Source organism: Chlorocebus sabaeus, chromosome 1 (assembly GCF_047675955.1).
Source record: "Chlorocebus sabaeus isolate Y175 chromosome 1, mChlSab1.0.hap1, whole genome shotgun sequence".
In the NCBI taxonomy this organism is placed as follows: domain Eukaryota; kingdom Metazoa; phylum Chordata; class Mammalia; order Primates; family Cercopithecidae; genus Chlorocebus; species Chlorocebus sabaeus.
In genome coordinates, this window is record NC_132904.1 from 115,534,072 (window position 1) to 115,548,897 (window position 14,826).

Sequence of the window (14,826 nt, forward strand, 5' to 3'; positions counted from 1 at the left end):
GGTTGTAGTTTCAGAGGCCCCCAGGTTCCTATGGTACCCATGATGAATAAAAAGCGATGTAAGACTTCTGGGACAATTAAGCTTTATTTTTCATATATATACATATATAAAGGAAACAGTTTGCAAACTTACACACCTGACAAAACCATATATACACACATATGTATGCATACACACAGACACACACCCAAAGCTCTAGCCAGGCCCCTGTTTTTCATCCCTAAGTACCATTCTCTCATTTGGGCCCTTCTAGGTTGGGGCTCCTGAGCTTGGTTTGTAGAAGTTTGGTGCTAATATAACCATAGCTTTAATCCCCGTGAAAGACAGTGTAGACCTCATCTTTGTCCGCTTCCCCTGCCTTTCACTCACGTGATCCATCAAGACAGCCGTGGGAGCCAAGTGAACACGGGCGGTTGAGGCTAATTCACTTGAACTCAAAAACAGTGCCCAGCTTCCTCACTGCAGGCACGTATCTTTTTGGTTTTTTTTGAGACGGAGTCTCACTCTGTCGCCCAGGCTGGGGTGCAGTGACACGATCTCAGCTCACTGCAAGCTCCGCCTCCTGGGTTCACGCCATTCTCCTGCCTCAGCCTCCCGAGTAGCTGGGACTACAGGCGCCGACCACTATGCCTGGCTAATTTTTTTTGTATTTTTAGTAGAGACGGGGTTTCACCGTGTTAGCCAGGATGGTCTCAATCTCCCGACCTTGTGATCCACCTGCCTTGGCCTCCCAAAGTGCTGGGATTACAGGCGTGAGCCACCGCGCCCGGCCCTGGCACGTATCTTTTAAGGAATGACACCAGTTCCTGGCTTCTGCCCAAAGAAAAAAATGTCACAGGAGACTTGGAAGAGGCAGACAGGAGGGTGGTGGTGGCAACACTGCAGCTGCTTCTGGATGCTGCTGGGGTGCTCTCCAGAGCCGGTGTGAACAGCGCACTTACATGAGCAGGTGCCTGGCTCCAGTGCGTCCTTGGATGATGGAAGCCATCCTTTGGGGCAGGAAACCAGCTCAGCGAGGCTGCCCAGCTCAGCTGCTGGCAGGAGCCAGGTATTTACAGCCATAATGTGTGTAAAGAAAAAACACGTTCCGCAAGAAACTCTCCTACCCGCTCGGGAGGCGGGGGCTCCTTGCTTGGGATGAGCGTCACTCAATGTGGAGATCGTGGCGGACTGGTCCCTGAAAAGCGGGCCTTCTAGGGCCAAGTGAGGTTCTCAGGACAGCTCTGGTCCTAACCCAGTGGCCCTCTGAAAGGGGGTGTGCAGGCGAGTGGAGCAGGAGGCTTCTCTCTAGTCCCTTTGGAGGCTTTGGCTGAGAGAAGAGTGAACAGGGAGCTGGGAATGGTCCAGGCAGGGAAGGGAACTGAAGTGATTCGGGGCTAATGCCTCAGATCGATGTATTTCTCTCCCTAAAAGTGGGAAGAGGAGAAGAGGGAAACACGGAGACGGTGCTCAGAGTTGAAGGTGTGAGCACCGAGAGGAAGGAGAGATGGAAGCAGAAGCCGATGAACTTGGTGCGGCAGCCTTGGGGAGGAAGCAAGGACGGGCATGGCAGGCCAGGGAAGGCGGGCGGTCCCTGTTTGACTGCACTGGTGAAATGGCCACACCCAGAGTCATGGGCATTGGTCAGGACAGGGTGTTTCTCAGTCTTCCTCCAAGCTCCCTCAGCCACTTGCCTGGCCCTGCCATCTGTGAGTGGTGTTAAGAAGGCAAGATGGGGCCTGCTCCCTATCTCCGACAAAGAGGGGTGAAGGATAGAGAGTTAGAACCGTTAGCCCCTGCTGCCCCCGGTCCCTGAGGATGTGGCAGGCCCTGGCCACAGGAACCGCCTCCTACCTGGTCTCCTGGAGCCCTCTTGTCACCGCTGCTGCCCTGCAGGAGGCCCATCTCTTCTGGGAGCTTATCTGACTTAACTTCAACTACAAATTCACTCTTACGAGACGGGGGCAGCGTGCTGGGAGGAGGGAGGGAGGCGAGAGGTTGGCACCTCAGGGCCGCAGGAAGGGAAGGGCCCGCTGTGAAGGATGTGGGATGGTTGAGGGCTCCTTGCTCCAGGGCCAGCCCAGGGCAGGGAAGCAGGTCATGAGACCATGTGGCTGATGGAAGCTGGGCAGTGGGCAGTGGAGCAGGGAGCACCCTGGCCCAGGGCCCCACTTCTGCTCTCGAGGGGCAGGCGGGCGCTGGGCAGGCGGCAGGCTGGGCGGCAAGATGGGCGGGGGTGGAGGGGCCAGTGTTGGGCTTACATCTCCTGCTTGCCTGAGCGCCCGCACGGCAGCTTGCCCTTCTTATAGAGGAAATAGAGGACAGCACCCAGCACTGCCAGGACCAGGATGCACACAATCACAGCCACGATGACCACGCCCTGGCTCTCCGGCTCTGGCAGCTTTCTCTCTGTGCCACAAAGACACTCCTCGTCACTCCCTGCTCCAGGCCACCTCGTCGCCATTGCTGCCCCAGCCAGTCCAAGGCCGACAAGATGGGGCTGCTACTCACCTTTCTGGACAGGGCTCTCTGGGGAGGGACAGGGCAGAAAGGATGCCCTGGCACAGCCCTGTTCTCTTGCCAGGCCTGGCTTACCTGTAGAGGTGCTGTTGGCTCTGGTATGAGGACTGGCAGTGGAAGTGCTGAGGCCAGTGGTTGTGTTGGAATCGGGTGTGAGGGTGGTTAAATTGACTAGGAGGCAGAGGGAGGGGTGTTAGGAGAAGCGCAAGTTACTGCCCGTGCCTGGGCCTGCCCCTGCCATCCCCTGCAGGGATGCAGCCCTCACCCAGCTCCAGGAAAAGGACGCTGGTGTTTTTGCCCAGGTCGTTGGAGGCCGTGCATTCAACACCTGTCTCCAACAGCTCTGGGGTCACGAGGACATTCAGGGTGCTCAGGACTCGCTGTGGATCTTGGTCTTGTTCACTTGCCTGCAAGGAAAGGAAGGAGGCAGCTCAGGGGATGGGGAGGATCTCTGGGCCCAGCCGCAAAGCCCAGGCCGGGATTAGGAGAGCGTGGCAGATGAGACACCTGCTCACCGTGCCGTTGACGTTCCAGGAGATGGTGGGCCGGGGGTGCCCTGACGCTTCACAAGACAGATTCAACATCATATTCTCTTTCACCCACACCTTCCTCTCCTTGAATGCCATCCAAGGGGGACCTTGGGGAGGTAGGGAGGGGTGAGGCGGCAAGCCCAGCTAGCCCGCCTCCCCCTCCGCACCAGAGCTCCCCAGAGCAGCAGGTGGCTTTTTGTCAAGAGCTTAAAAACCACCCCACTTGGGGTGACCTGGTCTCTACCCAGAGGGAGGGCCTCACCAAAAACGGCCACATTGACCAGCTGTGTGCGGTTCAGGCCGGGTATGCTGGGCACAGAGGCCACACAGCGGTAGCCGCCTCCTGCCTCGCGTTTCAGGTCATGCAACTGGAGCACAGGCCCCCTTTCCAGCACCTGGCCTGTCTGGGATGAGAGATGGGTCAGAGGGTCTGGGGAAGAGCACACTCTTGTCACCCCCAGCCCCACTCACCCATCAGCCCCTTGCTCCCCAGACCCGCCTGGTACCTCTTCTCTCAGCCACTGGAACTCGAGGTCCTGGCTGCTCTCTGCCTCACAAGTCAGGGTGAGGCTGCCGCCTTCCTGCCTCTCAGGGGCTGCGGGACTCACTCGGACGTCAGACACATCTGGGGGGACAGCAATCATGTCACCCAGGGCAGGGCAGGGCCAGTTCCCTATTACCCCAGTCTGCTCCCCCTGTCCTGGGTCCCCAGCTCCTCACAGTTCACCAGTAGTTCCTGTGGTTCACTCGGCAGCGATATCATGGTGTCCAAGTCCAGGCCCTGACATTCATAGAGCCCACTGTGTTCCTTCTGGGCGGGCTCTAGCACCAGGACCCCGTTGTCATTGGTTGTCTCTTCTTCTGCCTCCCTGGTGCTGGGGTTCTGGGGAAGACTGGAGAGGTGAGCAGAGTGCCCCTCCCGCCACTCCCCCCGGGTCGCTGCTTGCACCCCCATCTGCACGCAGCACAAAGCCCCCACACCTGCTTGCTGATGCTGAAGTGCGGTGGAGGGTTGCCATCAGCCAAACACCTGATTTCCACGCGGTCCCCTTCCTTCAGCATTCCCACGGGCTCCACTTCCAACCACACTTTTTCTGTCGGGTCTGCATAGGCAAAGGGGGTAGCTCTTGGCCCATGAGTCAACCCTGGGCTGGATAGGGAGGGGCTAGCAGGAGTTTCCAGCAGCCCCAGCCCCAGTGAGCAGAGAGTCAAGTTAGCACTCACAGAAAACAGGGACAGTCACTTCCCTGGACTCCTTCATGTGGTTCCCACTGGGCAGCCGGTAGTTGAGCTCACAGTAAAACTGGGCATCTTTGTCTTCTTTAACCAGCTGAGCCTTCAGAATACTCTGCAAGGTGTACAAACCACTCGACTCCACAGTCTGGGACGACTGAATGTGGACCCCTGGGCAGGGAGGAAGGGAAGGAAGACTCAGCCTCAGTCCCACCTCCAACCCCACCCTAGGGTTGTCCACCGGGGTTCGTAGGGGTCCATCTAAAGAGTCCTGTGTCCCCTGTAGAGGGCCAGGTACAAATGCAAGCTGGAAACCCTTCAACCCAGCACTTTTACTGCTCAGGGTCAACCCTAGAAAAACATTTACAGGTCTGCTCATGCTCATATCCAAGGATATGTGCAAAGAATGCTGCAATGATAAAAACGAGCAGCTGCCTAGATGTCCACTAACTGGGGAATGGTGAACTCGACTACATGATATGCATAGTATGGAAAACTCGGCAGTAAGCAAAACCATCAGCTGATCTAAATAGACTGACCCAGAAAGATCGTACAAAAGAAATTGTCTAACAAGGTATACCATACAACACCACTTAGATCAGGCTTTCTCAGCACTACTGATAATTTTTTTTTTTGTTTGTTTGTTTTGAGAGGGAGTTTCGCTCTTGTTGCCCAGGCTGGAGTGCAATGGTGCAATCTCGGCTCACCGCAACCTCCACCTACCTCCTGAGTTCAAGTGATTCTCCTGCCTCAGCCTCCTGAGTAGCTGGGATTGCAGGCATGCACCACCACGCCCGGCTAATTTTGTATTTTCAGTAGAGATGGGGTTTCTCCATGTTGGTCAGGCTGGTCTTGAACTCCCGACCTCAGGTGATCTGCCCATCTCGGCCTCCCAAAGTGCTGGGGTTATAGGCGTGAGCCCAGCCAGCACTACTGATGTTTTAGGCCACATTGATTCTTTATTGTAGGGGCTGTTCTGTGCACTGTAGGATGTTAGCGACATCCTTGGCCTCTCTACCTACTAGATGGCAGTAGCACCCCCTCTAAGTGTGACAACTAAAAATATCTCCAGACATTGCCAAATATCTCCTAGGAAGAGGGGGTACAAAATCACCCCTGGTTAAGAATGACTGACTTAGATAATAAAAAACAAAAGCCTATATCGTTCTAGAAATGTTTCTATATATGAGCAAATACATAGAAATAGGCTTGAAAGAACACACCATGATTGATAGCAGATATTATTTCTGGGAGGGGGGTCTCAGGCAAGAAGAAACTTCTAGATTTTCTGTCAGTTTAAATTCTCATGAAAATATTTTCAAGCACCATTTGTATAATTTTTTTTAGTTAAAAAGCTTAAAGAAAACATAAGGCAAGTTCCTGTGTAGTACCATAGGCACAACTCTTTTTAAGAGATGGGGTCTCGCTCTGTCACCCAGGCTGGAGTGAGGTGGCACAATCCTAGCTCACTGCAGCCTCCATTTCCTGGGCTCATATGATTCTCCTGCCTCAGCCTCCCAAGTAGCTGGGACCACAGGCACACACCACCATGTCTGGCTAATTTTTTAATTTTCTGTGGAGACGGGGTCATCCTATGTTGTCCAAGGTGGTCTTGAACTCTTGGCCTCCAGAGGCCTCCCACAGCACTGAGATTACAGGTGTGAGCCACCACACCTGGCCCAAGGGTGGCTTTTGGGAGCAGAAAGGGCTACTCACGGTTCTTCTCCTCCTTCAGAGGCCGGCCATTCTTGTACCAGATGACTTGAGGAATGGGGTACCCGTTCCTCCCTACACAGGTCGCGACCTAAGGAGCACAGGGTGTAAGTCTCGCTGCCTCCCAGCCCTCTGCAAGCCCCATCTCAGCTGCTGCGCACCAGCTGCCCAGCCCGTCTGCCACACAGCTCACCTCCTCAGGCTCCTTACTGTCCACAGGGATGCCCAGGGCGTTGACCTGGATGTTTGGCTCCTCTGGAGCTTCTACAAGAAAATAGAAATGAGGGGGACATGGGACCACGCCCCGCCGCCCTCACTACCCAGCTGGCAGACATGGGGTCACGCACTGTAGACGCGGAGTTGGATGCGGTGCTCCTGGGACCGAGGGCGCTTGCCCTGGCACAAGAAGATGCGCTCGTCGTGGGGGGTGACTTGAGTCAGGGCCAGAGTAGCCCCTCTGTCCTGGAGGCTGAGCCGGTGCTGGTACTCCCCAGGTTCACTCTGGCCCTGGCCCTGGCGCACACGGAAGATGGGTATCCGCTTCTCCTTGTGGACCTAATGGGAGGGGATACAGAGGAGGAGAGGGTCCTGGGCTACAAGAGGGGCAGAGCCTCCCACCCTGGGCTGCGCTTTGCAGGAGCCCAAGCACTCACAGAAAACCAGTCGACATGGCTGAGGTTGCCTTGGGACTGGGAGAGGCCGCACTTCAGAAGGGCTGTGCTGCCCACTTCCACCTCCACCAGCTCAGGCGCAGGCTGCTCAGCCTCTCCGGGCACACCTGGGGGAGGGAGGCGGGGCCCCCGCAGCTGTGTCAGCTCCAGCGGCTGTCCGCCCCTCCCCTCGCAGCGCTGCTGCAGCTGTTTTTCCTGCCACTCAGAGCGTCTGCAGAGGGCCCTGTCCTCTGAACGCTGGACCCCCCGACCCGCGCCCCACCTGGGCCAGCCCTCTCCCCGTCCAGGAGACCCCAGGTCCCTGGAGCTGAGCAGAGATTGAGCGGAGACTGAGCACCGAGCAGCTCCAGCTGAGGCTGGTAGAGGGGCTGAGAGGGGCAACCCAGGCTCCGGCCCAAGAGGAAGGCCCCTTTCCTTCCAGGCCCCTCCTCTCCGGGCGAGCTCAGAGTGTGGGAATGCAAGGCATGTGCCAGGCAGGGGCACACAGGCCCTTTTGTGTCACCACCGCCAGGGGAAGACACCACTACTCTACCCTCTGCCCTCCAAAATCCCTGCCCTAACTCCCCACAAGACCCAGCGGGCTAACTCTGGCGTAAGTTCCCGTCTCATGCTCCCTCAGCAGCACCTCCATAAACACTCCGCACACACCCGGGACCCCACCCGGGGAAGCTGGTAAGGATGGAGAGGTCAGAGTCTCCTCCAGGGGTCAGGGCAAGGGCCAGGCAGTGGGCAGGAGTGACGTCAGTGGTGCCAGCGTGCTGCCAGCCCTGTGAGGAGGTGATGTCACTCGACACCATCTGCCTGGGCTCTGGGATGCCTGGGTTGTTGCCTTGGCTCTCGGACAAGGAGGGCAGGTGGAAGGAGGGGTCTCCAACCCGGAGCCTCAGACCCCTGACTCCTCCTCCCAGAGCTAGAAGAGCAGGGCAGGGTGGAGCTGGACCGGCTGCAACTGTGGAGCTCGATTCAGCCCTTTCCCCAGAAATAAAGTCAGCCTGGGAGGCAGTAGCCTGGAATACCCCAGGGACATGGCTGGCACTGGGCATGAGGCCAGCGAGCTGGGTATTGCCTAGCCCTCCCCTTCCCCAGCCGGACAGCGGCTGAGACGGCGGAACGGGAGCTAAGAGAAACACGCGACACAGCTGCGGGCCATACAAGGGCAGCGTGGACCCGAGAGCGCCCGGCTACCTGGCGGATCCAGAGAAACGCTCCAAGGTGCCCGGGCGCTCTTCCCACCTGAATGTGGTCCCCAAAATAAGCCAGCGGGCGCTTCCAGTATGGGAATCCTCCATCCCTCAACTCTGTCCCCTATGATCCCATCACTTGGGGAGGCGCGAGGCGACCCACACCGCCCCGCAACCCATGCCAACGCCCAGCTCGGGCGGGAGCCGCCGAACCTCCCGCTCTCGCTCACCTCCAGCCTGGCGCGATGCCCAGGCGGGAGGGGGAAGGGGTAGGCCGGCGCACCCCCTCCAGCGAAGGAAGCTGCCTTTTCCAGCAACAGGCGGGCGCGGAATTCAGGCTTTGAGGATGCGCCCCAGCTGCGCCTCCTGCCCAGCTTCAGTTGCGGGCCTCCAGAGTGAGCACCTCAGGGACGAGTCCCCCCAGCACCCCGAAAGGCTGGGCTCCACCCCTTCTCGCTCCCAGAAGCAGCCTCCTCCCCGCCTTCCCAGTGCTGCTCCCGGGATACTCTAGAATCCCCGCTGCAAACTGGCTGCAAAGAAGAGTTGCTCGTGAGCAAGGCGCCCGGCGGTCGGGGACCCGGGGAGGAGGCGCGTCCTCCCGGACGCAACGCCCTGACCCTGCCGCGCCGCTGGCTCTGCTCGCTGGCACGCTCCACCGTAGACCCCTAGCCGGGGCGCGGCCCCCCTGCGAACTCACTCACCCGCGACGCGAGGACAGCAGCAGCAGGCGGCGAGCAAGAAGGCGCAGACCAGCCTGGGAAGCCCCATGCTTCCCCGCCGGAGGGCGAGAGCCAAGTGAGCAGCTCAAGGCTGCCGGGGGCTGACGTCAGGGGGGCGGGGGAGGGGGCCCGGAGCGCTCGGGCCCGCCCCGCCCCGCGCAGCCCCCAGCCCCCGCCCCGCGCGCCGCAGCCCTAGGGGGCGGGCCCCGGCGCCGCCAGCCCGGGAGCTGCGCCCAGGAGCGCAGCCGGAGGTAGGCCGGAGCCGGACTCCCAGGCTCCTGGCTTGGGAAGGCTGAGGGGGTAGTGACAGGTGTCTAGGGGTCTGACTGACCGAGGTGGCAGCGAGGAGAAGCTGTCCCGGATGCCCGGAGTCGCCCCGGGTCGAAGCCAGCCAGGCTCACCCCTGTTGAGCCCCTGCCAGCCAATGTAGCATCTGGGGGACCTCCTGGGGGAGGAGCAGTAGCGGACCTGGTCCTCGGTGTCCCCAAGGGGCCTCCCGATTGGCTCCCCTCCCCTGCCACAGAGAATTCAGGCCGGCCTCGATCGCTTCCCAGAACGATTGCACCACTGTCGCTGCCGCCGGCCTGGCACTGCCTCAGCCTCACAGTGCTGGCAGCTTTGGGAGAAGAACCCTGTGCCAGTCCCACAGACCAGAAGTACCTGTATGGGGAGTGGAGAGGGTGCCTTCTGGGCTGTCCCTTCAAACCCAAGCTGCTGCAAGTCTAGCCTTTGACCAGAGAAAGGAAGGAGGGCTGAATTCGCAGGCCCAAGGTGTTCACACTTGTCCAGACCTGGGCCTTGAGAATCATGTTTCTTCCCTCTTCACTCTGGAGCCTACCCTGGGACTCAGTTTCCCCTCACCTAAGAGAAAGAAACAGGGAGAAGAAAGAGTTAATGGGTGAAGGGTCCCCAGCCTGACCCTGCAAACCTGTTGCTGTTCCTGATAATTGAAAGGATCCCGGCAGCACTGACCCCCACGCCCTCTTCCCCAGCCCTGTTGATGGTGGGTCCACAGCTGAGGGAAGAGTCAAATCAGCCCTGCTTGGGTGGGGAGCTCTGCAGCTACCCTTCTCCCAAAAAGACTTCTCCCTGGGTCTTCTGGCCTCTTGAACTAAGGCTCTAGGGAGGGGGAGGGGCTCTTGCCTCACTGTGACCCCAGCAGCCTGGCCTCAGAAAAGGGGTCCACATCTCCTGGTGCGCCTTCACCAGGGAGTGCCAAATAGGGGCCTGGATTTGGGTAGAGGTGTGTTGCCCAGCGGGGCCACCCCTCTGCTGGCTGGGGGAGGTGGAGGGTGAGCCGGCAAACTCCAGAGATGGCCAGGTGACTTGAGAGCATGCTCGGGGTGGCGTTTTGATGACGCAGAGATGACTGGCAAACCACACCAGCCTTGTCTTTCAGAGCTTTGCCGACCCCTCCTCCATGGCCATTAGTCTCCAGCCAGAGGCCGTGCAGAACCCAGGCCCGCCGGGCCAAGGGCCTGGAGCCTGGAGCCTGGAGCCTGGAGCCTGCAGGGAGAACAAGAGGAGGACCCTGGCTCCCCGTCCAGAGTGAATTTATGGACTGGCCCCAGGCCCAGAGCTGAATAGATGAGAAAATTTTGTCTGCTGGGCTGGAGTGGGAATGGTTGAAGGATGCCATTTGCCCTGGCAGGCCCGGCTGGGCATGGAGCTGGCTTCCCTGCCCAACCCCCTTCCTTCACTTAACACCATTAACTAATCATTCGCCTCTCTGGCCTGAAAACAAAGCCAGCTAACCACCAAGGACAGTCAGTTCTGAATTCTTCCGCTGGAGGAGAGTGAAGCCAGGTGGGGGTGGAGGATTCTTTTCTGCAGTGAAAGGGAAATGAGGTTAGAGCCTAGAGCCCAGGGTGACGTCCCTTCCCCTGCATGGCCCCACCAAACAAGCACAGAAGACTGTCCTTTAAGGAAGCCAGTAGCCTGGGGCTGTCTAGGCTGCTCAGGAGTGGGTCATAGCCTCAGGGGACAGACAGCTTCAGGATGGTTTCATGAGGTGGGCACTTTGGGATTCCAAACGCAAGAGGGGTCAGGACCTCGGAGTGGACTCAGGAATGGAGGCAGGGAGCAGGGTGGAGGGAGCGGAAGGTGAAGGGGATCAGCCCTCAGCTCCCCTTAGAGGCCGGAGGCTAGCACTCCAGCAGCAGCAAGAGAGAGAAGGTGGCTGCCGGACTGCCAGCAGGACAGGATTGACAGCCAGCAGAAGGGAGTTGGAGGAGGAGGCCATGGCCTTCCACCCTGCAGGGCCCCAGCACATGGACTGGGTTGGAAGAGCCTGGCTCAGATGTAGGCCAGGGCCAGAAGAGGCCCTGGGGGCAGAGTCCTAATTCTTATTCTTTTTTCCCTCCTTGGGTTGCAGGCAAGAAGGCTGCTTTCCTCCAGCCCCATGGTGGACCTGGGCCCCTCAGACGTGAGGGACCCTCCTGCGCATAATGCCCTCTGCATGTCTCTGGTATAGGTCTGATCACAGGTGGAGAAATTGAGGCCAGGTGGGGTGGGGGGGGTCCTGGTTGGGCTCCTCAGCCACAGTCTCCTGGGTGGGTGGAGCTTTCAGCTCATTGTAAGGAGAAGTAGAGCCCTGGGGAGTTGGAGGTAAAAAGGCAAGGATGGACCTGTCCCCAGAGGCCGGGAAGGGGCAAGACTGGAACCCAAGTGTCCTCTCTCAGCTCCAGCATAGGGAACTTAATGACTTCCAACCCATCCTTCTGGATCCAGGGGCCTTGACCAGGATGTGAGGATGTGAGAAGGGTGGGCTGGGCTGAGGAAGGAAGCTGATAAAGAGGTGTTTGCAGCTGCTATGAGAACATGGGGTGGGGGAGTCCCAACAATCTTGGCAGTTATGGAGACTGGGGAACCTCCTGGCCGGGCCAGATAATAGGATCCGGTCTGGGTCTTTGGAGCGGGGGGAAGGTGGAGAATTTTTCCAGAATGTGGGTGTGAGTAGGAGAGGATTGTACTGAAGGAGTGAAAACAGGGTGGAAAAGGGTGGGGGGGGGGCAGGAAACCGGATACTGTACTGGGGGGCCTGTGGGAGATGTGGGGGAAGAGACTGAATCGGGGGAAGCAGCCCTGCTCCCGCCGGATGCTGTCTCACCCACGTCCTTCGCACCTGACCCAGGGCAGGAGGAAGGAGGCACAGCCAGGATGGAGGTGTACCACACAACACCTTGGGAGAGAGGAAGGGTGGCCTTCTAGGGGATGGGGGGGCTATTTTTAAACTTGGAAAAACCGTGAGTTCATCTCCATTCTGGAGGCTGCAAAGGCCCCATTGTACAGGGGTCTAGAGAGCGGGAGCAGAGGGAGGGGGCAACGGGCACAATGGCGAGGATTATGTTGGAGCAGGCGGGGGGTGGAGGGCGGAGAGCGGGGGAGGGGCTGTCTTCGTCACAGCTGGCCTACTGAACTCTGGGGTCGAGCCAGGCTAGGGCTTGAACTGGGGGGGGCGGGGCCCACCCTCACAAAGATCCCTGTTGGGGAACTGGGGTCTCTGACATCCGGTGGCCCATCATGGGGAGGGGGCTGACGGTGGGATTCCCACAGCCTGGCTTTCCCAGGGACCGCAGGGTCTGTTCCCAGGCTCCCAGCATTCCGACGACTCCCCTGAGAGCTGCTGGCCTCTTCCCTCCGCCCCTTCCCTGCCAGGGAGTGGGGGGAGAGAAGGAGAAAGGATGTGGATGCATCAGGACTCTTCCTGGGGATGATGGACTCTTAAGCCAGAGGCAGGGATTGGGTGGGCAGCAGTGGGTGGTTAGGGTAGGTTGATGGGGATTATAGCCCTCCCACTGGAACCCCCAACCTCGCGGACCCCTCCTCGGACCAACTGGGGACTGTCCTTCTGGTACTTCCCGGCCTTAGGAGCCACCGCACGGGGGCCAGCCCACCTGCCGGACCTCAGGCCTCCGGCACCCAGGGTCTCCACCCAGGGGACCCGGCCGCGGCGGGAAGGCGCCGGCGCTAAGCTCCCCAGGAGCCGGCCTAGAGGTCCCGCCCGGCGGAGGCAGGGGGCGGGGATCCGGCCGCTCGCCCCAACCCAAACATTACCATAAATGCTCAGGCAACCGCGGGTGGATGGGCGCGCGGGGACCCTGGGGCTCTCCGGAAGTCCCGGATCCGGTCCCCAGGCCCTACCCAGCACGGGCCAGCGCAGTGATTCAGTCTGACCAGCCGTCCTCTTTGCAAAGCAGTGCAGCAGGGGAAGGCAGAGCTGGGGTGGGCGCGGGGACAGGGTGGAGAAAACCCAGGCCGTAGGGGGCGTCTCGGGGCTGCCTCCTGGGTAGGCAGTGAGACTGTGACCTCTGGTTAAAGAAAGAGTGGGGCCTTCTAGCCGGATGGCAGCGTCGGCTCCGCGGGGCCGCGGCTCGGTCTCCCTGCAGCTCTGCGTGCTCGCTGCTGTCAGCGGTGACACCCTGGGTCTCGGTTCCCCGGCCCGAGCACCTAATCCCCTTCCCTCTCCTCTGCCCCCAGCCTGCACTTGGGGAAATGAAGGGTGATGGGGGCGGGGGTGGTAGCAGGATGCTGGGAGTTTACACCTCTCCCCTTCAGGGAAGTTCACATCCGCTCCCCAAAATACCGCCACCCAGGGAGAGGAATGTCCCCAGAGAGCCCTTCAAATTTGACTTTGAGTCGTCACTGAGGGAAGGGCCAGCTGGTCTACAGGAGGGGGCCTGTGGGAAATCTGGGGGCGCCATGTTGCTGTCTTCTGGCCCCTCTCCTCCCTGAAGGACGCTCCGGCAGTTCCTCTTCCCTGCCACACGGGGCTGCCAGCAACCCAGGGGGAGCCTTGGAGAAGGTGGGTTCCATCCCACCCCCGGCGAGGCCTGGGACCCTCACTGCTGCTGCCAGGACTGATATTGGAGCCGGGAGTAGAGAGGGGAGGAAAGAGGCCGGGCGCGGTGGCTCACGCCTGTAATCCCAGCACTCTGGGAGGCCAAGGCAGGCGGATCACAAGGTCAAGAGATTGAGACCATCCTGGCCAACATGGTGAAACCCCATCTCTACTAAAAATACAAAAATTAGCTGGGAGTGGTGGCGCGCACCTGTAGTCCCAGCTAGTGGGGAGGCCGAGGCAGGAGAATGGCTTGAACCCAGGAGGCGGCAGTTGTAGTGAGCCGAGATCACGCCACTGCACTCCAGCCTGGGCGACAGAGTGAGATTCTGTCTTAAAAAAAAAAAAAAAAAAAAAAAATTGTGTTAGCAGCTGACACTGTGGTGTGTATCTGTGGTCTCAGCTACTCGAGAGGCTGAGGTAGGAGGATTGCTTGAGCCCAGTAGTTCAAGGCCAGCCTGCACATCATATGGAGACCCTCATCTCCAAAAATAAACAAATAAATAATTGTGGTAAAATGCACATAACAGAGTTTTAGCCAATTTAAACGTCAGCATTCCGTGGTATTAAGCACATTCACAATGCTGTGCAATTATCACCATTATCAAGTTCCAGAATTTTGTCTTCACTCCAAGGAACTAAAATTTGAACCAAGTTTTATCTAACTAACTCCAAAACCTGCACACTGTATGTGTAATAATTACAACTGAATTAAGAGCTCAGTTGTGTGGTAAAGACAGGAAGTGCGACTGGGATTCAGAAAAGGGGGTGTCAATGTGGACTGTGCTGGTTGGGAAAGTCTTTCCGGAAATATGAAGCCTTCAATGAAAGGTCAGGTTTAGATAGGGAGGAGTGAGGAATGATCTTTTGAGGTAGGGGAAATGACACAAGCAAAAAGAGAGAGATGGGACCCGTGAAAGGGGCACCTATATGGACAACTACAGAATTTCCTTATCAGAAAGTGTCAGAGTAGCCCCATCCGGCTAGAAGATGGAGTTGGTGGGGAGGCTAGGTGACTTGTCTTGAGATTATATTCACATAGCAATCCCACTACTTTTTTTTTTTTTTTTTTTTTTTGAGACAGAGTCTTCCTCAGTCGCCCAGGCTTAAGTGCAGTGGCTCGACCTCAGCTCACTGTAACCCCTGCCTCCTGGGTTCAAGCGATTCTTCTGCTTCAGCCTCCCGAGTAGCTGGGATTACAGGCACACCACCACGCTTGGTTAATTTTTGTATTTTTAGTAGAGATGGGGTTTCACCATGTTAGCCAGGCTGGTCTTGAACTCCTGGCCTCAAGTGATCCGCCAGCCTCAGCCTCCCAAATTGGTGGGATTACAGGTGTAAGCCACCTCACCTGGCCTAGTCCACTACTTTCATTTCCAGTATCCATTTACTTGGAACGCATTGAGGATAGCTTTATTTATGTATTTATTTTTATGTGGC

The 14,826-nt window shown here is 58.4% G+C and overlaps 1 protein-coding gene across 3 annotated transcripts; it reads right to left on the reverse strand.

Annotated features, from left to right (window-relative positions):
* Positions 1-65: 65 nt before the first annotated feature.
* MCAM (melanoma cell adhesion molecule) lies at positions 66-8,654 on the reverse strand. 3 transcript variants are annotated; one of them, XM_008021190.3, is made up of 16 exons: positions 8,529-8,654; positions 6,629-6,753; positions 6,323-6,530; positions 6,169-6,239; positions 5,979-6,066; positions 4,254-4,433; positions 4,011-4,132; positions 3,750-3,912; positions 3,536-3,654; positions 3,292-3,433; positions 3,015-3,136; positions 2,765-2,906; positions 2,575-2,670; positions 2,241-2,388; positions 1,834-1,951; positions 66-1,406 (listed from the first exon to the last, which is right to left on the reverse strand). In XM_008021190.3, exons 1-16 carry the CDS (start codon positions 8,593-8,595, stop codon positions 1,377-1,379), a joined length of 1,941 nt encoding a protein of 646 aa, XP_008019381.2. In that variant the 5' UTR covers positions 8,596-8,654; the 3' UTR covers positions 66-1,376. The 3 variants fall into 3 exon arrangements, with proteins under 3 accessions (XP_008019381.2, XP_008019382.2, XP_008019383.2); XM_008021191.3 differs by having other exon boundaries at positions 66-1,725; XM_008021192.3 differs by lacking the exon at positions 1,834-1,951.
* Positions 8,655-14,826: the final 6,172 nt, after the last annotated feature.

Excerpts from the sequence above, each read along its gene's own strand:
- MCAM (XM_008021190.3), bottom strand. The coding sequence starts at position 8,595 with ATGGGGCTTCCCAGGCTGGTCTGCGCCTTCTTGCTCGCCGCCTGCTGC. Across the intron at positions 6,754-8,528 it reads CTGCTGTCCTCGCGTCGCGG|GTGTGCCCGGAGAGGCTGAG; the intron begins GTGAGTGAGTTC and ends TCCCTCCCCCAG. Across the intron at positions 3,655-3,749 it reads ACAGGAACTACTGGTGAACT|ATGTGTCTGACGTCCGAGTG; the intron begins GTGAGGAGCTGG and ends CTGTCCCCCCAG.